General features: G+C 41.6%; 1 protein-coding gene across 4 annotated transcripts; it reads right to left on the bottom strand.

Annotated features, from left to right (window-relative positions):
• Positions 1-818: 818 nt before the first annotated feature.
• Positions 819-17808, bottom strand: Mest (mesoderm specific transcript). 4 transcript variants are annotated; one of them, XM_013158376.2, is made up of 13 exons: positions 12502-12801; positions 10278-10382; positions 9389-9543; positions 7749-7828; positions 7242-7319; positions 6990-7126; positions 6779-6837; positions 5752-5792; positions 4832-4902; positions 4510-4611; positions 3114-3190; positions 2238-2301; positions 819-1355 (listed from the first exon to the last, which is right to left on the bottom strand). In XM_013158376.2, the coding sequence occupies exons 3-13, from the start codon at positions 9540-9542 to the stop codon at positions 1238-1240; spliced, it is 981 nt and encodes a 326-aa protein (XP_013013830.1). In that variant the 5' UTR covers position 9543; positions 10278-10382; positions 12502-12801; the 3' UTR covers positions 819-1237. The 4 variants fall into 4 exon arrangements, with proteins under 4 accessions (XP_013013830.1, XP_063096731.1, XP_003475249.1 ...); XM_063240661.1 differs by lacking the exons at positions 10278-10382; positions 12502-12801 and adding an exon at positions 17699-17808; XM_003475201.5 differs by lacking the exon at positions 10278-10382.
• Between the last annotated feature and the right edge of the window lie 4574 nt (positions 17809-22382).

The raw sequence follows: 22382 nt of genomic DNA on the forward strand, positions 1-22382 counted from the left end.
ATTAATAGAAAATAAACACTTATTCCAGTTTAAAAGTTATTATCCTTGAAGTTACTAATTTTTCTAAAAAATTAATCACGTAATAATCCTGCTTTGACTAAGACAGTGAAACTGTAGCTTTAAAAAAATTATTCAGCACCATTTGCTTATAGGTCCATTACAATTTGTTCTTATAATTATCTGGGAAGTTTCCTATCTATAAAGGACAGGAACTGCTGAGCTACATGAGAAAGCGTCTCTGTGACAGCCAATAGAAGATAGATAGGCAGTCATCACAAGAGGAGTTGGTGTATATTCAGTAAGGGAACTTGGACTACGCAACAGTCCCTTCCCCTCCACTTAAGCTCAAAAGGGACATGCTTCCACGGCACTGAGGTATGAGGAGTCAGACTGTTATTTGCTTTTAGAATTATCTTTCCAGCTAATAACAGTGAATCCCTGGCATAGAATGCAATTGGTCCTTTATATTCTGTGATTTTAGGAAATTCTATAAATAGTTGGACACAGTTCAGTTTGAGAAATTATACGTGCTTAATAAGGTTCACTACTCTGGCAGATTAATGGTCTGCTGGTTAAGTATCCTTATAAATTTACACAACATGTATAGACAAATTATAGTATAAAAGCACACTCAGGTACCATATTATTTAACTCAATATCTATTGTAACAAAATATCTAAAATTAGAAAACAGCTAATGAAACTAAATCCAAAGTTATGACAAGGGAGATTCATTCTCACTGTCACTTAAGCTATGTTACTTAGAGAAATTTAAAAAACCATGGGCCCATAAAGCTATTCAAGGAAAGGTTAAGCAGGCCCTTTCTCCTCATTCTTTTATTGCAGGATTCCGATTAGGGTCGGGCCAGATATTAACATTTCTAAATATTTAAGAAAAGTTTACAGAAGTGTACAAAAATCTTTTATGCAAAGAATATCTAATGTCTGTCTTTCTGAATCAATGAGAAGCAGTGCTCACCAGAATTTCCTAGTAATACAAAGACAAAGGTAAGTCCATACATTCGCTCAGATGTCAAAGGAATAAGAAGTGGACTATTATGCCATCCTTAGAAATTTTGCTACCTTTTTTCTGGATTCTATTCACTAATGTGAGAAAAGCGGACTTTTGTGATAACAGTATTTGATTGCCAGAACCTCTTTTGGGCATTTCTTTCTAAGTGGAATATACAACAGATATGAGAGTGGGGAGGCAACACAGGGAAGCTACTCTTTCCAGCTCAGAAGGAGTTGATGAAGCCCATATATGCATTCAAGAAGCCCATGGGATCCTCTAGCTGTGGGTAGTGGCTAATGTGGTCATCCAGAATCGACACTGTGGACCGCGGCAACGTTTTCCTAGTGGAAGAGAACAGCATGTAGGTGAACTTAGGCTGGAGTGGGTAGGGGTATAAGCCAGTGGGAAGCCCTAGTAAATGCCCCTATGGACATACCACACAGGAACCATCAACACAGTTATTCACCTTCTACATTAGAATTATATCTTAGGCAGATAAATTTGCCAATTCCACTTAGACATACTAGCTTTTAATTATTCATCATCCAACAGACAACTTGAAAATATAACACTTTTGCAACAATTCGCAAAACAGAATTCAACTTCATAGAAAGACATGAAGCATCAAACAAGTGGATCAATTCAGCAACTCAAAGCCCAAGCAAAGATAGCACGGGAACTCCCTTAACGCCAGAGATGAGAGGGAATTTTGCTTGAAATTCTATGCAAGCTGTTTACTACTACTGGGTTGTATCCAGTAGGCCACATGAAGGTATGGAACTTTCTTATGTGACAGTCAAGATTTCAAATTCTGGCACCTTTCAAGTAAGTACCCAGAGAAGACAACTACAAAGAATAACAACTTTTCCACAGTGAACTCTTTTCAGTCTCTTCTTGCTGTCTGCTCAGGTTAGGACAGTGAATTGGTTTATGTTTAAACTAAAACAGAGCTCAACCTGAGGTTTATGTGATTGCTTTTTTTAAACCTCTACACCTAGGATTATGATGTAACCATGACAGTGAAAATAGGCTATTTGATATAATGTTTAACTGAAGTTCTTGATCTTTATACTTACATGAGAATAAGACTTCCCAACTCATGTTTTTATTTTATGTCTTCTGGATGAGCAGCCAATGAGGTGTGTGCCTCAAGAAGTAATTGTGTTTACCCCTGTCAGGATAAAATACTAATAACAAAACAAAGACCTCTGAGGGAGACTCACCTGTACAGCTCCAAAAACTCTGGATAGGGATTTACAGGATCCATTGGCCCATAGATAAAATGAACTGAGAGAAAGAAAAGAAGAATGACTTACCAAGAGCTCTCACATCTGTCCCCCTACTGTCTCCCTAAAATTAACTCCCCTGTGATGGGAGATTTTTTTTTTTTTTTTGTCTTTTTATCGGTGCCGGGGATCGAACTCACAACTGTCTGCTTGCAAGGCAGGCGCTTATGCCACTGAGCTAAACCTCCAGCCCCAGGGGATTTCTATAAATAAAAAATTTTTATGATAGAAAACCCAGCTTCTATTAGTTAGGCTATTAGAAACTGCTCAAAGTTCATCTGGGACATTTTCTCCTACATAGAACCATTTGGTCCTTCCTGCTCATCTGTGCCCTGGACCAAAAGCTATAAGCCCCGATTTCGACTGAGTACAACCTACTTAAAAGCACTTGATTAATATCTTAGTAGCCTCTAATCCCAGCAATTCAGAATTTAATGTGGTACTCACTGATAGTGTACACCAAAGAAACCAGCAATATGAACAACATTTGCAATAATACCTTCAGTATTTTATACTTCAATCTATACATATATTTTATTTCCAGATGATGGGAATAGGATTGCCAGTGAAATAAAGGATGCCCAATGAAATATGAATTTTAGATTAAAAAAATTCTGGTGGTTTTTGTTAGCCCACAGCACATACTTATATTTTTAAAAGTAGTTGTTTAGCTAAATTTCAGTTTTCACTACATGCCTTATATTCTTATTTGCTAAATCTGGTAACCCTAATTGGAGTCAATAGGAATTCTGATTACTTTTAACCTCATACTCCTTAAGGTTTCCTATCAAGAAGTAATATAAAGTTACTCACTGGGAATAGTTACAGAGGCAAGCGCTCCCACCCAGCGTCTTCTAAACTTCTTCCTCTGATTGATATACTGCAAGAGGCTATGGGACAGGTAAGTCAGCAGGAGCAGAATAAGAAACCTTTATTGTTTTGGGACTCAAATGGCTGGCACAGGCTGTAACTGACAAATCTTAATCCAGAACCAATCTGGAATTTTTGGAACAGCCCACTCTATCCGTTTGTGTTAAGCATCAAGTGACTAGAGCAATGGCTACCTACTATCCATGTGAGCATCAATGGTTCTGTGTATTTAGTAAGCAAGAAATGAGGTCACAGGAAGGCCAAGAATTATTTTGGAGTATATGTAACTACAGCCTGAATATTCAGTTTGAATTTTGGCTCCACAGTAACCAACTCAGAGCCTCCAAAATATGATGTAGCACATACGTTTAATCTCAGTTTCCTCATTTTTAAAATGAGAGGGTTGAACTGTAGGGTCTCTAAATTGACATCTGTGTCTGAAATTCTAAATGTAGAAGGTCATAAGGTTTCATCATCTCTGTACCACAAATAGAATGGGGAGAATTTTTTTTACTAAATGTGAGATGCCACAGTTATGTGTTAACAAACTCATGCATTGTAATTGTTCTGCCTGGCACCTCCAGGACAGTTATTTTTGTGAACCTCAGTGTCACTTCTTAGAAACAGTATTTGCTTTTTGGAAAGGAAAATATAAGAGAATTTTAAGAGAGTTCTGTTTTTTAATTTTGTATAGTAAAATGAATCTTTGAGGAATTCATGGGGGATAGGGGTGGGAGGGAAGAGTGGCTCCCATTAATGCACAGTTCCCAGCAAAGCTATCAGTGAACACTGGAAGGTACACTGACCCATTTGGGAAAAGAACAGAGCCTCACTTCAAGGACTTAACAGATAACATCATCTCTAGACCCCTCAGTGAGAGTGGTTCCATTCTCATCTTCTCATTTGAATTGCAGCACGGCAATCCTTTGTATAAGACAGGGAAATCCTGCATCTCCTTTCCTGTTGCTACAAAAAAGATACACAAAATGAAGTGCCTCATACCACAGGACCACATTTAGATTCTTTTCACAATTGAGATTGAACATTCTAAAGCATTTAGTACTAATAGAGTCTAAAGAAGGATTTGCCCAAGTCGGTGACAAACTGAAATTAGCATTAGAATTTGCAGCAATTTAAACTTAAGTGTGCATTCATCCTATGTTTGACTTCCTTCTTTTTGGGAAGCACAAATCATGACAATTTAGGTTTGTCTCATAATCCTAAGCCAGTCTTCTTGTGGGAGAGAATAAGCCAGCTAGGTACAGAATAAGCAATCCTGTATTTTGTCCAAACTCCAGAAGAACCCTTCTGGAACCTAAAGCAAATGCTTATTTCTTACCTGTCTATGACCAAGTTCCCATCATTGTTGCGGATTCCTGCCCACATGTCCCACAGCTCACTCTCAGAAGGTCGAGTATACGGTCCAAAGACTGGGGTGAGCCTGAAAAAGAGTCCAAAATACAAAAAGGTAAGTGTGGGAAGAATTCAGAATGTTAAATGTGACTAGAATTTCAGCAGTCACAAGGTCTGACCCTTAGCTGATTTATTAATTCCTTCTGCCTCCTTGACAAAAGGACAAAACCTTTGCTAGAAAATACCAAATGTCAGGATTTAGCCCAGAGTTACAATTACTCCTAGGCCAGGCTTTCATAGTGACCTACCCTCGAGAGAATACAAAGAAGTTCATCAACCTCGTAAGGATGGGTGAGAGCACGCCTCCATCTTTGAGTAGCTGTAGGTAATAAGTTAAAAAAAAAAACAAGGATTCAGAGAAAGATGACAGTTCACCAGGTCTAAAGATTTATACTAAGAACTAATAAAGGTAACCAAATCTCAACATTTTGGTACATGGGGTGAGAGTTGTTTTGTTCTTGTATTGCTGACCTACATTATTCTCATGGAAGATAAATCTATCTCTAATTCCTAATTTGTTCTAGTATATGTGTTACCAAAGTGAGCACTATTTTCAATTTCTTTTAAGAGACTGTTTACATTTCTACATTTTGCTAAAGCTCCCTCCACCTTTTTTTTTAAATGGGCTCTACTTTGGCTGGCCCCAGACTTCTAGGTTCAGGCAGTCTTCCTGCCTCAGTCTTCCTTCCAAATAGCTAGAATTACGGGTACAAGCCTCCTTGCCTTGCCATAAAGCCTTAAGACTTTTAAGATTCCAATCTATTCAGATGTAATGCTTGTGACATAACTCTTTACACAGTAGTATTTCTTCAAATATTTGTGCAACTTTCATCCTCACAAATAGTTTTCAGTTTATGTAGGATCCACTTCCATTGCTTTGATTTGCCTAAGCAGAGATAAATTAAATCCATTAATTTATGGAGTTAATTATGAAGTTAATTATGGAATTATTAATGGATCAATAAGGAAGATTTTTGGCTTGGGATATAGCCCAGCAGCACAGCAGCTGCCTGGCAAATGCAAGGTCCCAAGTTCAATTCCTAGTAAATAAATAAATAATGAGAAAGTTTAATTATGATCCATTACAGCAAACATAGCCATTAAAATGACCCAGTTCTATGTCAGCACAAATCTAAATATTCGGTTTCTATTTAGTAAAGTAACCAACCTTTTGGAGAAGCAGAGGACGGTGAGTCTCAGGAAAAATACCTTTAGAAGAGGAGATTGCTTTTAGTCATGTTCTATGTGACAGTATTTCAGTCAACAGTGGACTCTGTGTATCCCTCTCATTAAGCAAAGCATGACTGTATTGTCATATACTTCTCCAAGAAATTCCAAATTCAGCTGGTAAGTTATAGTTCACTGGAATTACTTTCCCATTTTAAAGGTAGAAAAGTGGAAAAATCATTTATATTGTCATATATAATGCTAATAACTAGGCTCTGACTTCCCTTTCAGTTGTTCAAAACACAGTGTTGTTAATGATCTGGTTTGCAAACACAGAGCATTGTTCAGTAAGTATAAATCTTTAGAAAAAATAAATTAGCTTTTCCTTTTCTATTTTCTACAGTCAGTAGAAGAAACAGGAGCACTAAAAGTTTTCCCAAAACTGTCCATAAGGCACTCAGTGGACATTTATATATTCGTGGATTTTTGTGCTCAGTGGCACACAAAATAAGCCTCTCCAAAAAGTCTAATCCAGGGTTACTAATTTCTAACTGAAACCTGGTTCTGACATCTAGCAAGAGTTTAAGAATCTGACACTAATATCACAGACATTTCAGAAGCACCAGTGGCCTTCTATCTCAAAGCCTATCCTTCCCTAACCCCCTGTAGTTCCTACAGATATAGCATAGCAGCCTTTACACTCCTAATCAGTGCACCCACCATTAGGTTTGTCTAATGCACTGCAAAAGAAACACATATGACTCTAATGCAGCTTCTTATTGATCACTTCAATATAATCACTTTCCTTTGTACTCTTCTTGATCGTATTTTCTAAAAACAGTACTCTGAGAAAAGATCTATAAATGTCATTAGACTATCAAAACAGTTCATGGCACAAAGAAAAGGCAAAAGAGCTACTTTCATTGTGTCTGCTTGCAGTCTCTTCAGTTTATTATTTTTTGTCCCATAACATCTAAAGTAGCCCTTCTAGGCTATAAGCCAGTTCCACCTACCACCAAAACAATTACCTCCATTTGACAGACAGAGACTCTTTATGGTAAGCCGACCAGATCGATTCTGCTTGTACCTGGAGCAGGGGATAAGGAAACATAGCTGAACAGATGGACACAAATACAGCAGTGAAAACAATTTCCCCAGGGAATGGGTAAGGTTGGGTTCAGGAACTATTTATTTTCCCAGCATCCTAAACTAAAGCAACAGAAGTCTGGCTTCACTGACCTATACAGCAGCTCCTGAGCAACAATATCTCCATAATCATGAGACAATAAGTTGATCCTACGGTTCTGGAGCCCTAGATGCCGCAAAAGCGCCTCCACGATACTGGCTTGTTCAAATATGGAATAGTGATGTGGTCTCTAAGGAAAGGCCAGATACACAGGATGAAGTAACAAGTGTAGATCTCTGCTGACCTGAGTGTTCTATTCACAACTATCCCACCCCCAACACCAGCCCCATATAGTTGTTACTTACTGGTTTATCACTGAAGCCAAAGCCTAAGAAATCAAGGGCAATCACTCGATGAAACCTCAGGGTCAGACCTTCCCAGATCTATAGGGAAAAAAAAAAAAAAAAAAACAGATGATTTGCATGTTCTACTCTTGTGCCACCTATTCTCACCCAGAGCAGGAAAAAAAAACCTCATCCCACTCTCAAACTGGCAGACTTAGATAAAGCAAAATACTCAATAAAGCAAAAGCCTCATGAAGCCATGATAGTCCCCACAGATGGTTGTTTTGGAAAGTGTTTGATTTCTAGTAATTAATCTCTATTGAGGGCAGGATACTAGTATTTTTAACTTGGCAATAGTTCTTTCAGGCTGCCAAAGTTTTTTTTGCCTCCATAGAGTAAATGAGAAACAGTTTGGTGTTGATGCTGTTATTAAGCGATTCAAATGTGCTGAAGTCTTCCAGTGCTAACAAAATCCTGGATTTTGGATTTTTTGAAGATACAGTGGAATCTAGAAAATGACTATATTACCTTGTACCAATCATAGCTGGAAGTTGGAAAGCCATGTAAAAGCACAACTATCTCAGGGCTTCCAACTACACCCACAGAATCTAGGAAAAAGGAAAGAGATCAATTAGACCAATTCCCTGTAAAAATAACTTAAGATGTTAAAAATCTAATCTAGTACAAAGCACAAGAATCTGTTACCAAAGTAATAACATTAAAACGATACACTGCTTTTTTAAATGCAAGCTTATTGCTTTAGTTAAGAAAAAGCATTTTCTCTTGAATTTTTTAAATTTTGAATTAAAAGTGTAAATAGGATATACTTTATATGAAAATAGCTGAAAGGCAGCTTGATCACCTTCACCTAGATCATTTTCCAAAGCATATTCTTATTTCTTCCTCTATTTTACATTTGTATGTAAGCTTTTTTCACATTAAAAAGCAAACTTTCAAAGTTAAAAACAATCACAATATAAGTTAAAAATGCTTCCTATCCTATCACTAATTTAGCACAAAAATTCTCTAAGATATAGTTGGCTCTTCTCAGAGAGTACCCTAGTTTATACTGTTCATCTAGGACTTATTTCAGTGGAAGAGAACCAATCCAAAAAGCCTAATGCTCAGACTACTACAAAATTGTATCAACTACAAAAAGGTCAATCAATATAGACACTTTTAAATGTGTATTACAATTTGGAATCATTAAATAGCATTAAGGATAGCCAAATGATACAAATGCCTTGCTAATAGTATTGGGTTAAAACGTAATGCATTCATATACTGCCAATAGCATGAAAATTTGGTTAGACAGTTTTCAAAAATAATTTAATTGGAGCCAATTAAGATTTTCATATGCTTTAGCCTAGGTAATTCTTAAGAATCTGTATATTATCAAATATTGACAATCTGGAAACAAATCAAACCATCATGAAGAAAATTATATACTTACACTTAATTGGATATAGCAAATGAGAGGAGGTCAGGAGCAATAATGAAAAACGGTTTATGACAAACATTTTTCGTTATTGCTCTTGACCCCCGCCCAAAAGAAATCTTTTCCAGTCTCAATTTCTTCACCTATGAAATAAGATATACTGGCATCCACTTTCAAATGCTGTTGTAAAGGTTAAATGAAACAATGAAGGTTGAAAATGTAACATAATGCCTGGCATATGATAATTACCTGATAAATAGTCATAATAATTATCATTAGCAAATTAATTTATACAACAATGAAAGATATAAATCACATTTGGAAACACATATAACAAATCATGTTTACAGAAAACAATTCAATAAAATAAAATCAGGGATAGGAGGGAGGGAAACAATGGTTCCATCTCTGAATATCATACTACCTGACACTAGGGGTGCTCAAAAGAAAAACCAATATCTGACTAGATGGCAGGCCATAAAAATACTTTTACTAGGTATACAGGTATACAGAGATTGTAATCTCAGTTTTAACCTTTACCTTCCCAGAAGTTTGAATCCCTTCCTCTCTAGCAAATAAGAGGAAATAATCCACTCCTTCAATCACAGTGCATAAAAAGGGCCTACTCTCCCCTCTTACTATGGGGCAACAGAGAGTAGTGACACAAAATAATGTCAGCAAGGACCTAAATGACCCACACCTTCAAGGTCTTCCAGGGGTGAGTTCTTACCTTGGTAGAAGATGCGCAGTCCTTTGTAGGTGAAAAACTTGCCAGAAGTCTTCCATGAATGCAGAGCAGGAGAGAGCTGAGGGGGTGGGATGTGCAAGTAGGCAGCAAGCAGGGGCATAGCCAGGAGCCCCACCTGGACCCACCACTCCCTCATCCTGTGGAGAAATGAGGGGCACTGTACACATCTGCAAACCAGAACTGGTATGAAGTAAGAAACCATGCAGTGACAACACTGCCCCTCATAAGGAGCATGCCAAAAAGATTAACAATAAAATGTGACTGCTTTTGTCTGATATGACAGTCACACATTTGCTCACTATTCTACTTTCAAGGGGAAAACATATTTCAATATGTAATCTATTTCTCCCCTCCCACACCTCTCCATATGAGCTCTTCCTGATACCCACTAAAGAAGTTTTACTGGCTTTTATCAAGTTTTTGAGGGAAAAAATAATTTCTTTCATACTTACTCTAAAAATTCTACCACCTCAACAGCCACCACCAGTAAAATGTGTAAAGCTCATGCAAGGTCTTAAGCCTGTGTGATCACATATCTTAAGCAGAGAGGTGTTCCTAATTTTTAATATTTATCAACCTTCTGGCCTAAGTAAAGTCTTATTTAGCACTAGTATCTAGATATAGACTGAGAAACTATGCAGATCAGAGTGTGTAAGAGCAAGAAGATAGCTGTTGCACAGTATATTCTAATGTAAGCAGCTTTGTCATGACCCCAAATATCTAATCTCTTTGAGAAGTCTGAGAAGCTGATTATACTTCTGCTTTTCTTAGCAAAAAGCTGAGGAAATACCCATTTATTTAATTTCATAGGATTTATTCCTTGAAACATCTACTCCCCACCCCCCCCAAAAAAACTAGGCAGACCTCATACCTGGCATGTTGGAATTGGTTTTGTCTTTGGAGGAAACACTGGTTTGTACACCTACCCTTGCCATCCTCAGAACTTCAAAGATCCATCCAGATCAATTTATCCACACTAAATACAAGTGTTGAAGAGAATTAGAAACAGTTTCTTATGTCTAGTCTATGACTTCCAATAGTCACCAGGAAAAGAACTGTCAGAAAGTTTCTCAAAACAAACAAAATAATACTCTCCAAAACTAAAATTAAAGCTGTCGGGAAAATTGCTACAAATAAAGGATATCAACTGGTATACTCCTAGTAAACACACACCCTACCATCATATTACCTGTTATCTGGCCATAACCCCTAATACAAATTAATCCAACTCACAAAACGCTCTTTTTTTTAACTCTTAAAAATACACAAACTGATGATCCCACAGCAGTAATATAACCATGTGCCTTGAAGAATTTCAGCTCCCCTATTTATGTCTTAGGGATCAGTAAAGCAATCTATTCCCCCTCCCAAAGTGTCTGTAAATCAGATACAATGATTTGGTTCTACCTTTAAAGATAATACTAGAAATGATTTGAAAAATGCTAGCACATGATGTTTATCACAATCTGATCCCTGAAACCGTAATAGGTTACATCTCCATACCTGCTTGAAAGGTAAGTGACGAAAAGCATTAGGTTTTGGTTATTACCTTAGCACCATCTGTCCTGTCTCAGATAATACATTTTCACGTTGCCTCTAGTAGCACCCATTCACGGTCCTAGCAGCTGAATGTGCAGTGACTCAGCAGAGCCAGAGACGGGTTCCAACGGCAGCAAATTAGGGGACTTTCAGTTAGTGCTACGGGCGGGGGATTGTAAAAAATGAAGCACCAAACACCCGCGCTCGGCTCGGAACACCCGCGCTCGGCTCGGAACACCCGCGCTCGGCTCGGAACACCCGCGCTCCGCTCGGAACACCCGCGCTCCGCTCGGAACACCCGCGCTCCGCTCGGAAACCAGCCACATCCTCCTCTTTCCTCCCAGAAAGCAAACAGACAACCCTGCAGGGAGCCATTCTCTGTCTCAATTACCGGTAAAAATGTTCCAACAACATTTCAGGATTTTCATCAATCAGGCAGTCAGTAGGCAAAGTAGATTAAACAAACATTTTTTAGTTGAATCCCCATTATTTCATGGAGCCATGATTCGAGAGTATGAATTCAAACTCCAGTGACAAACTGGAAATTAACCTGAGTCTTTATTTCTTCGTCTTGTAAATGAGGGCTGGAGGAGTGGGATATTCATCTAATACCACCAAATCTGCCCACCTGACGGCATTGCTGTAAAACAACACACTATTTTGGAAATCTAAACCAGAGCGAACACCTCCCAATATAATGACAATTTGGTCGCGTCTCCATTCCCCCTGCGCTAATACTGACAGCGCCAGGACCTGGCGAGGTCCAGGCACACCTATGCATCAGCGTCTTCGCGCTGTTAGGGTCGGAAAAGCTTGGATCGCACCGCGGCAATACCCACATTTTGAGATCCGCGCTGTCAGCGTCTTGGATCGTGCCGCGGCAATATCCGCATTTTGAAATCCTACATAGGCTGCGGCAACTCTGAAGGGTCGTCAAATCCTAAACTGGGCAATGGCAAAGTCTAGAAATCCCAGATCATGCCACAGCGATAATTAGGTTAAATCCTAAATCCCACCTGGGCGTTTCCATGGCTAGAAATTCTAAATCACGCCATGGCGATAACTGGATCTAGAAATCCTAAATCAACCCTCGGCAACAGCGGGGTTTTAAAATCTTAAACTGCACCACGGTGATGCTGGGGTCTAGAAATTCTGAATCGCTGCGTGTCAATATGAGGGTCTTTTAAATCCTAAATCCCGTCGGAGCCATTTCTGGGACTAAAAATCCTAAATTACGTCACAGCAATAACCACGCTCTAAAATCCCAATGCGCACAAAGGTATAACAGTAGTACTATAGTCTAGAAATCTTAAAACATTCAAGGAAGAGGTACTGATCTAAAAATCCTAAATCTCACATGGGAGATTCCAGGGTTTACAATTCTAAACCAGGGAAACCCATCCAACCCACGATTGGAACGACTCCTCTCTTCCACGGCAGCGGCACTGCCACGGACTGGGTGGCATTTTCACCATCGGGTGAAGCACCCCACGCGGCTGCAAGGCTCGGTTCTGGCCGGCCACACCCCCTAACACCCTGTTAGAAGCCGCACCCACCTGCGGAGGCGATCTCGGCGCACCATGGCCGCATTATCCCATGCCGCCCGCCGCAGGGTTGCGGAGCTCGGGGCGCACCGCGGCACCCGCAGCAGTGCAGGCTTGGTGGCAGCGGAGGCACAGCGCGAGTCAACGCAGAGCGGCCACAGCAACGAGTAGCTACTGGAGCGTTTGATGCGGCACTGCGCTGGATGGAGAGGCGAGGCTACCGCAGAGGAGGCTCTGGGGCCAATGCTGCCCGCAAGCCACCACGAGCGCACTGGGAAGTGCTGGTGGCCTCGGCAGCACTGGGCGAGCGGGCACCGACTTTTACAGTCCACCCTGCCCCGCCCCTGACCCGCCCACCGCCACGGCAGCGCCCCTCCTCCTCGCTCTTGTTGCAGGGCCCCTCCCTGCAGCCCTGCCGCCACAGAAACGAGGCCCTCCACTCACCGGCACCTTCAGGGCTGCCAACTCCCCACCACTGCCCTCCAGGTCCCATGCAGACCCCCCTCATCAACCCTGAGCTCATGGTTCTGGTGCAGAAATCCTTCCTCAGACACGCCTTGGATAAAGATGGCAGAACCCGGAGACCCTGACACTACCCTAGACCACCCACAGATTCCCGGACTCAGAAGATGGTTGCTTAACCTAAGGGACAGCCAGGCTGGGTACTTGAAGTGGTAGCTCCCGTTTCATGCCCGAAGCGTGGATGCTGAAACCTATGCATATCCACGTCTAAAAGCGCGGGCTAAGCCCCTAATTATGGCAATGACCAATGGGCAAACATATAGCTAAGGAAGACAGATTCTGCCAGGACTCTCCCCTGGACTGGTGGAAAAATTCATGGGATGACCGGCAAGGAACATGATAAGCCAAAATTGCAGAAAGTCTGGTTTCACCCTATGAGACCACTGCAGGGCGCCTGGCACGTTCCCTTTGCGGCAGCGTGACGTGGTTGGTATGCTAGAGGGCGCCACAGCACCCGTCCTGCAACATGCTCAACCCACTGTGCCATTAGGAAGCAAGCCCCTCTTTATTTGTGTACGATGGTGCAGGAAAGAAGGAAAGTATTTTTAAATCCATAATCCTTTTAAAGGGCTTTAACACGCCTTCAAATGTATAGAACATCACTGTCTGGGTGCATTTTCTAGCTGTAAATTGAAATTCTGATGATCGCGTACCAGCTGCAAACTAGCAAGGGAGGCCTGAACTCTGTTGTGACTGCGCCAGCAGAGGCGCTGCAGGCTTCTTTTCCACTCTTCAGCAGCTCGGTGATTCCACGGCCCAAAAGTACAGTCGCATACCATTTGACAGCAGGCAAACTGCCCAGCTAACTGTGCCCGCGGGCATCTAACTATGGACCAGGAGCTCAGGGTCAGCCACTGGACACTGTAGAAGCCACCACTTAAGAACATGTCATCAGAGCGTGTGACAGAGTACTAGGGATAACTTCGGTTCAATTGAAGAGGTCAGGAAACAAACGCTTGTTTAGTATGCTAAGGGGGGGGGGGAGGAATATGTACAAAATTAATGAGAAATGGCCCCTGCCCCAGAGAAAAATTCTGGCCATCTGGAGAGATGGCAGACACTTTCTAAAATTTTTTAACTCTCCTTTTTATTTCTCAGTAACATTTTGTGACAAGTCCTCCTTCCAACATGGAAGGCCCTCAAAGTATTATTCACCTTTTATATTCTTAGAGCCCACCACAGTGCCGGCCACAATACAGGCTCCTAACAAATACTGAATTAAGTACAAGAAATTGAGGGCTACATGGGAGGAAGTAATTAAGGGGAGCGGGGAAGGGGTAGCTTGAATAATGAATAGACATTTACCAGTGAGACAAAGAACATTCCAGCCAGAAGGGCTGCAAAGCACCGGAGGTTCCTGACCACAAAATCTTAAGGGGAAAGCAGTGCATCCTTTTGGACACCAACAGGCAAAACAATTAGCTAGAGAGAGTAGGTCATCATAAGGAATCTGGAATTTGTCTTAAAGAAATGAGAAGCTACAGATGGATTTAACCCTCTGACTCTTTAATTGATCATTTAAAATATAATTAGTCTCTTTGCAAGTCGAGGATCACCACCTGTATTAACTGGTCACTGCCACCTTTTAGAGACTGAATTACTTAGAAAAATTTAAATTGGTCCTTTCAACACTGTCAAGTCATTCCTATTTTGAACTACGGACAAGAGTCTTGGTATTATATATTTTTCGTGTTTATTGTCAATGGAAACTTTGAGTTCAACAATTTCACACTTTCATTTTCACTAGGCCAGAGGACTCAGCATTCAAGATGAAGATAATTTTCTAAAGTCTACCCACATGGAACAAGTAGGTAGACTGGTGGGAGAAACCATTTAAACCCTGGGGTTAGGAGAGAGGGTGTGGGAAAGCTCCCAAAGACAACATGAACGCTACATCTGGCTCTTAGGAGAAGTCCTCCTAAACTAAGTAGGGAAAACTTAAAGAAGGAAATTGAGACAGACATGGAAACTAGAATTTGTTTAGGCAAGGAAAGCCTCCCAAGTTTGCAATCAGCTCCAGCACAAGGGCAAGGAGTGGAAAAAAACAGATCATGTGACAGATCAGCCTTGATAATGTTTTCAGAAGTTCTGGAAGAAAATGCTGGCCATAATGCCCCTGGAGCCAAAGACTTAAGTAATCTTCTAACTGCGCCTGACTTCCTAAGGGGGGAATCTGGTCCTGAGACTATCTGATAAAACATGTAACCACACATAAATGCAAAGTCCCCCTCTGGCTTAGGGAACCCTTTTAGTTCTTCCAAATACTGTCCTTAGCTGACATCACGTACAGCAAAATTCCCTCAGCCAGCAGCTTATCAGACATTCCAATTCTAACACAGATGTATATCATAAAAAGAGCTCAGTTTTGTGCAAAAATTAGCATAGAAAGCTCAGCATTTACCATCTCACTGATACACAACAGCAGTGGGAGATCAGCAGAGCTGGCTCCCTAGGCTCAATAGTCGTATTTTTCTAATCTTGAGACCCAGAATATGACAAATGCAAGGATAATTGTGAAGACAACATAATAGAACACTGGGACTGCCACTTTTAGGAGCCATAATTATAGGTTTGAAAAAAAAAGTCCAGGATGGGAGAAAGTTCGTTGAATAGCAGCACTCAAAAACATGGTTTTCACTGAAAAAAAGATTTAGTGAGTCTGTGTGATACAGTTCAAAAAAAACTCTACTGTGACTGAAGCCTATGGAGAAGTACCTGGAACAAGATAATCCTACATTATTCTGCTACTTAGACCTCACAGAGTATTTTATTCTCTTTTACAGAGAAGATACTAAGAGGTACATAAACAGTAACATGTGTAGAGTTCAACTAAAATGTAGTGCAAATCATGTCAATGAAGGTATAACAGCTCTAACACTTTTTTTACAGCTGTCACACTTTAAGCTCCTAATATGAACATAGATTGCCACCTAATTTGTCCCTAATCCTCACGAAAGTTTGGCTAGATGAGTATTTCCATTCACACATCTCAGAGAAAGATACAGTAGCACAGGGTACTAAATGTTACTACCTAAAGGGACTGGAAAGTGAAGGCAGATGTGTTTGGCTCCAGAGCTGGTGATCTTTCCACTACCCCACACTGCCTTCCTGTTTGAAATAACAGGCATGTTTAGTTTGAAGAAAAGGAGGCTTGTGGAATGAGTGGGAAAAGGAAATGTATTAGCAGTCCTCAAATATTTGTGGAAGCAGTATTAAACATTTTATTCTGTACAGCTCCAATGAGTGCAAACTGTAGAGAAACAGATGTGGATTCAACATAAAGAATTTTCCAAGAGCAGCGGCTGTCTAGAGGGGTTGGGTGGCTCAGCCATTCTGGCACATAGCAAGTTCTCTGTCACTCAGGGCTGAATAATCCTGTGGCACGTATGCCAGCTCTGCATATACGAGTGAATGAGTGACTTTTAAGGCCTTTTCCCACCTGACAAACTAAGGCTCAGAAAAGTACTGGAATTTGGCTAAAGTGATCCATCACCCCAGGGACAAATCTACCACTGAAGTCTTCCCTATGTGTATCTCCCAGCCCACAAGTGTTTGTATAGCAGGTTGCTCCACAGCAAAAGATAAATTGAAGAAATTAACAATAAAATCACACCAATCTCTCTTGTGACCAAATTTAACCAACATATTGCAATTAATGTTCTCCTTCCCTTTCAGGTTCATTTTTGGGTTAAAAAAAAAAAAAAACTCCAAAGATGAATGGTAGAGAAGGGAAGCAACACAGCTGAATTACTTAACTACATAAAACAAACTCAAAGAATAGATATGGTATCTGTTTCTATGCGTTTACAGTATTATTGGGTACCCTTAATCGATCTCTAACACCCTCTCTCTGCATTGCTTCACAAACCCTATAATCCAACACCTGGTACTCCTGCCTCACTATTCCACAACTAAGGGCCATTTCGGTTGAACAGATTAAAGAATTCTAATTGGTTACCATTACTTTCTTTCGAGTACACACCTAACTTCTTCCTAACTGCCTGGGGAAGAAAGGCTACAGCACACAACTTCCACCCCCACCCACCCCTTTAAAAACACCACTTTCCTCATACCTTATTCCTCCGGCCCTAGTAGTCAACGCAGGAGCAGGTGTCTTAGTTTTTCCTCAATTGCTCTTGTCACCTCACACCTCCCTCGGCGGCCATGCTCTGTCCTCCAGGGCCCCCCACCCACACCACGCCGCAGCCCCGCTGCAGTAGGTCCTCAGGCAGGCGGGCATCCCCGCGGGAACCCAAGGCCACGCGCCCCAGCCGCTCCCACCTGGTGCAGCCACCTCGCCCTCCGCCCTCGGTCACACCCAGGTGCCTGCAGCCTTTCCAACTCCCAACGCCATTCAGCGGCTGGCGCGCGAGAAGCCAAGTCCCGACGCCCAGGAGCACTGGACGACTGAGAGGAGTCAGGTCCCGGCCTCGACCTGCGGCCTGCTGTCCCGGCCGAGAGCTGGGAGCCGCCGCCGGCCGGCCCAGGCCCACGTGGCGCGCCTCGAGCTAGCACCCGAGTCCCCAGCGCCCCGCGCCCGCCTCAGGCCCTTGTGGCCCAGGACCACTGCCATCACTCAGCGTGTTCCACACACACCATCCACTGACCTCAAATGCGGCCAGTCCAACTCTTGAGGTGGCCTGCGAGTGGGAAGATGGGTGTCCCACTCCTTCCGCACGTTTCTTACCTGACTCAAGGGAGACTTGGTTATGGGAGCCATGAGGCGAACCAAGTGAGCATGCGCTTCCTGGGGCCAGAGGTTCTCGGCCCTCACTCGGGCTGCAGAGATAACCCGGCCAAGCCACCGAATACTCGGCCCTGGGCTAGAGCGTCGCCACAACCCTTCGCCCCCAGCCCAGCATGTGCTGCTGCCTTCTGCCTGCTAAGTATTAGCGCCACCTATCGCAAAGGGTATGAAATGGCAGGCTGCGCATTTGGCCTAAAGGAAAATGAGAGCTGTGTAGGGCCTGACAAGAGTACTTTTCACACTGAATTACTAAAAGTGAAGGCCAAATAGCGATATTTTAATAATGATCAACTATGGAGAGATCTTGGTGAGCCTCCCATATCTCAGGTGTTTCCTTAACTTACTCTCAAGATTCCTACATCTCCAACACCACCCCCTACCACACACTATAGATGCATGTATTTCCCACCTCTGTTCATCTTGTTTTTTTGGTCTTTTTTGGGGGTGGAGGGGGGACAGAGTCTCCCTATGCAGTTCAAGCTGGCCTTGAGCTCACTTCATAGTCCAGGCTGGTCTTGGACTCACAGTGATCCTTCTGCCTCAGCCTCCTGAATGCTGGGTTTACAAGCATGCACCACCATGCCCAGCCCTGTGTTCATCTTCACATGGCTGACACACAAAAGTGTCATCGTTAACATGAGCTAGGTTAAATTCATCATTCCTTCATCACTTGATCTTTCCCACACTGACCCTTTTCCAAAATCTTCATTTCCTTGTATATTTTCTATCTTGACTAATAGCAGTACCATTCACTCGTCTCCCACACACAATCACCAGAACCTGAGGCATAATAGAATAAGACCCTGGGCTCAGGCAGCCAGCAGTTTCTTCCCCTTGGTAGTTTTCATCTTACCTCCCAAATGCCTCTTGAATTCATCCTAATCTCCTCTAATCCTACCACTAGTTGCCCTTTTTCAAACCTCCTTACCTTTCACCTGATTAGTTTCCAGGTCTCCACCACTACATCTTTCTAGTTCACCAAAGTGTATACCTGACCACATCTCTTTCCTTAGAACTTTTTCCCCCGATGCTGTGTTCAGCCTTTTTAGCTTGTCACACAAATACTTCAAAATGACACCCTTGTCTTCCTCCAAAATCTTCTTTCTTACCCTCTTTCTATCTCATCTTGCACCTGCCTTCATTAACTGGCCAAATGTTACTAATTGTAGTTCCTCAAAAGATATCATGAAGTTTCCTTTCTCCACACTGTCACACATGTCCTTTTCCTTGAGCACAAGTGTTGTTCCCTACTCTGGCTGCCTAAAAAACTCCTATTTGTTCTTCAAAAATCTGTTCAGTCATTGTATATTATTGCATCCCTTCCCTGATCCCTTCCTATGGAAATAACCCCTCATGCCCCCTCTAACGCCATCCCTTGTATACATTTCAACAGTTGAACTTGCTAGTCTTGTGGTGATGCTTGAAGATCTGCCTTGTCTTCTTTTATTATAGCTGACAGGACAAGGACAGTATCAATTATTTCAATGTCTCTTTGTCATCACAACATTTTATAAGGATGATAAGGGTGAATGCTGGAAGCCGGACATGGTGGCACACCCTTGTAATCTCAGTACTCAGGAGGCTGAGGTTGGAGGATAGTTGCAAGTTCAAGACCAGCCTGGGCTGCAAAGTGGGCACATGGCCAGCCTGAACTGCATAATGAGACTGTTACAAAAAAACAAAAAAAAAGTGAATGATGCCAAACAGTTGTTGATTACTCCATGCCAGACACTGTACAAAAGTGGCACATTTCTGGTACTAACTCTATAAAAGAACTATTAGTATCCTAATTTTACCAGTGAGACAATTGAGGCTTTAAAAGACTGAAGAGCTGTGTCAATGTTGCAGAGACGATAAACTGTTAAGGCAGGACTTGAAACCAGAACTATCTGCTCATGTTTACCTAGTCATTGAAATGTTTGGTCAAGTTAAAATATTTGAAGTCATAAGTCATTTCTTAAAGGAATTAATGCTTACAGAGGATTTTTTAGGATAAAGGTAGTGAAGATTGAACCAGAGCTTTCAAACTGACCTATGTCCCCTGTAACATTTTTATTTTTAATTTGAGACAATGTTACTAAATTGACCAGGCTAGGCTTGAACTTGCACTCCTCCTGCCTCAGCTTCCCAGAGTGCTGAGACCACAGGCTTCTACCATCACACCTGGCTTAGTTATCTTTTAAAAGGAAAGTACATGGGTCATAGGAAGCGCTATTTACCACTATTATAGAGCAGAGCTTAGCAACACAGTCCTATAATCCCAGCACTCAGGAGGCTAAGGCAGGAGTTTGGGGCCAGCCTGGGCTATGCAGAATTCAAGGTGAGCCTGAACTAATTAGTAAGACCCTGTCTCAAAAGAAAAGGAAAAAACCACCACTATTACCATTGTTATTAAGAACTTCAGTTAGCTTTCAATCCTGTAGTAGAGATAAGCACATAAACTAATAAGCAATGTGATAACAAATGATATAATTTAGCTATGATACAAATTCTACCAGAGTTTAAAAGAAGAGATGTATCTGCCAAGGAACAGGGAGAATGACAGGAAACAAGATGGCACCCAAAGATCCTGTGATTGAAGGAAGAAGTTACTAGAACCAGAACAATACCACTTAACTTTTGCAGAAACATTTTATTTGTTGGCAAAATATTTTATTACAGAAGGCTGTATTTCTTAAAATCCATAATTTTTAAACTTTCCACACCATCCCAAGTGTTCTTTTTTTTGGCACAGAAAGGGGGCCATGGACCGTGGGCAAAAGAGCAAGACTTTCACCATGATGATATGAGAATAGGGAATGGGGAGAAAGTGGACTACAAAGTTCAGGATGGGGTGCTTCAGTACTCACAGGAAGTTTTAGCCCCACCTAGAAGTCTGAAATGGGTAATCAGACTCCAGAAGGGCAAAGCAGATTCCCATCACCAAGGCTCCAGTGTTTGCCTGGCAGAGGAGGAACAGCCAACTTCAGATGCGGTGATGTGTACATTAAGCAGGAGAGAAGATGTGGAGGCTGTGGCCAGCTTAGCCCAAGAAGGCCACCTCTGTCCTCCAAACCCATGCCAGGTGTCTGCACACTGACACAGTGTTTCCCCAGCCAAGGGACATGGAAGGCTACTTTAAAGTCTACATTCTTTACCACAGGCCATGAACTTTATGTAAACAAAACATATTTATGTTCTTACAGTTCTTCAATAAACAGAATAAAGAAACTTTCTATGGATAATTCACTCTGGCCAGGGAAAAGCGGGCAGCTTTTCTGATGCGAATAACTAATGAGACACATATAGGGGGAAAGAAGTTCAAAATTTAACAGAGGAACTCTGTTGATAGAATTAGATACAACTTTTTTGGAAAGCTTCTTGGCAATAGACGTCAAAATTAACCCAGCAAATTCACTTTGTCAAATTACCTATGTATACTCCCTGGTATGTGTCCAAGGGTGAACAATGCTACTTTATTTGGGGAAAATGAAACTCTCTAAACTGGAAACAAAATAAATATATAATAGATAAATCTATAGTATACTAGTTACAAAGTTATCCAACATGCAGAGTTTCTAAATATTGCATAAAAAAGCAAAATGCAAAACAGTATGTATCATTATATAATGTTACTTGTATAAAACTAGCTCCATATCTGTATTTATAATTTGTTTATCTTTGTGTACATAACAGAAATGCCTGGGAAGACCTAGGTGTGGCATATTGGCAGCCCAGGGATGAATCTGGTATGCAGGAAGATTTGTTTGTTTGGTTAATTGGTTGGTTGGTTTTAGATTTAAAACTGAATGCCTTTGCGGGGGTGGGGGGTGCTTTCCTGCAGTCCCTATTAACCCTTCTTCCCTCTGTTGTTCCCAGACTCTAAATGCACAGGAGAGGAAATAAAGGTATGTGGGGGGAGTTGAAAAAGATGCTTAGCTTTTATCCTCCATTTCTGTACTGTAGGCAACATTACTTTCATTCCTTAAAGAAGGCTCTGCCTTCTTTCCTGGTTAGGGAGAGGAAGTGCCTGGAGAAAAATAAGGATCCTGAAAAAAGTACTGGTTTGGAAGCTCCTTTCTACAGCTTCAGATAATGATCAGGGAGGTCTGAACTAGCAAGCAAGGATAAATTGCAAAGTCCACATGTGAAACTTCTTTTTAAATCCCCCCCAAAAACCTCCACCACTATAACAAAGAAAATATCCAGGCTCCCTGTCCCTATCCCTTCCCTACCATGGAATTTGCAGCCTGTGGTTTATTGCCTGAGTTCCTGGACAGGGCTCTGGTGCACTGTGGGAGGTCAACTGTGGTCCTGGAAATCCCTCCGGGTCTGGCTTCCCCATATCTAAGAGTTAATTCCTCACTCTTCCTGCCCCAGAGGACGTGGGGGCTGTCAGCAACAACAGCACTGCAAAATCCAATATGAATGTCCCTGAGCCAAGGTCCACCAAAAAGTACTGTCCTGGCCCATGTTCTCTACCACAAAAGATCCATAGTTTCCACAGTTAACTTTGAGAAAATGTTAAAAACCCTGCAGTCTGCAAAGTAAAGATTTACCTTAATATAAGAATAAGGAACATTTCCAAATGAAATGTTCTCTTGTTTTTGGCAGCAGCTAAAAGGCAGACTGGTGTGAGTCCTGG

This window comes from Cavia porcellus, unplaced genomic scaffold, assembly GCF_034190915.1.
Source record: "Cavia porcellus strain 051 isolate PalLab524CR breed Dunkin Hartley unplaced genomic scaffold, mCavPor4.1 scaffold_2, whole genome shotgun sequence".
NCBI lineage: Eukaryota > Metazoa > Chordata > Mammalia > Rodentia > Caviidae > Cavia > Cavia porcellus.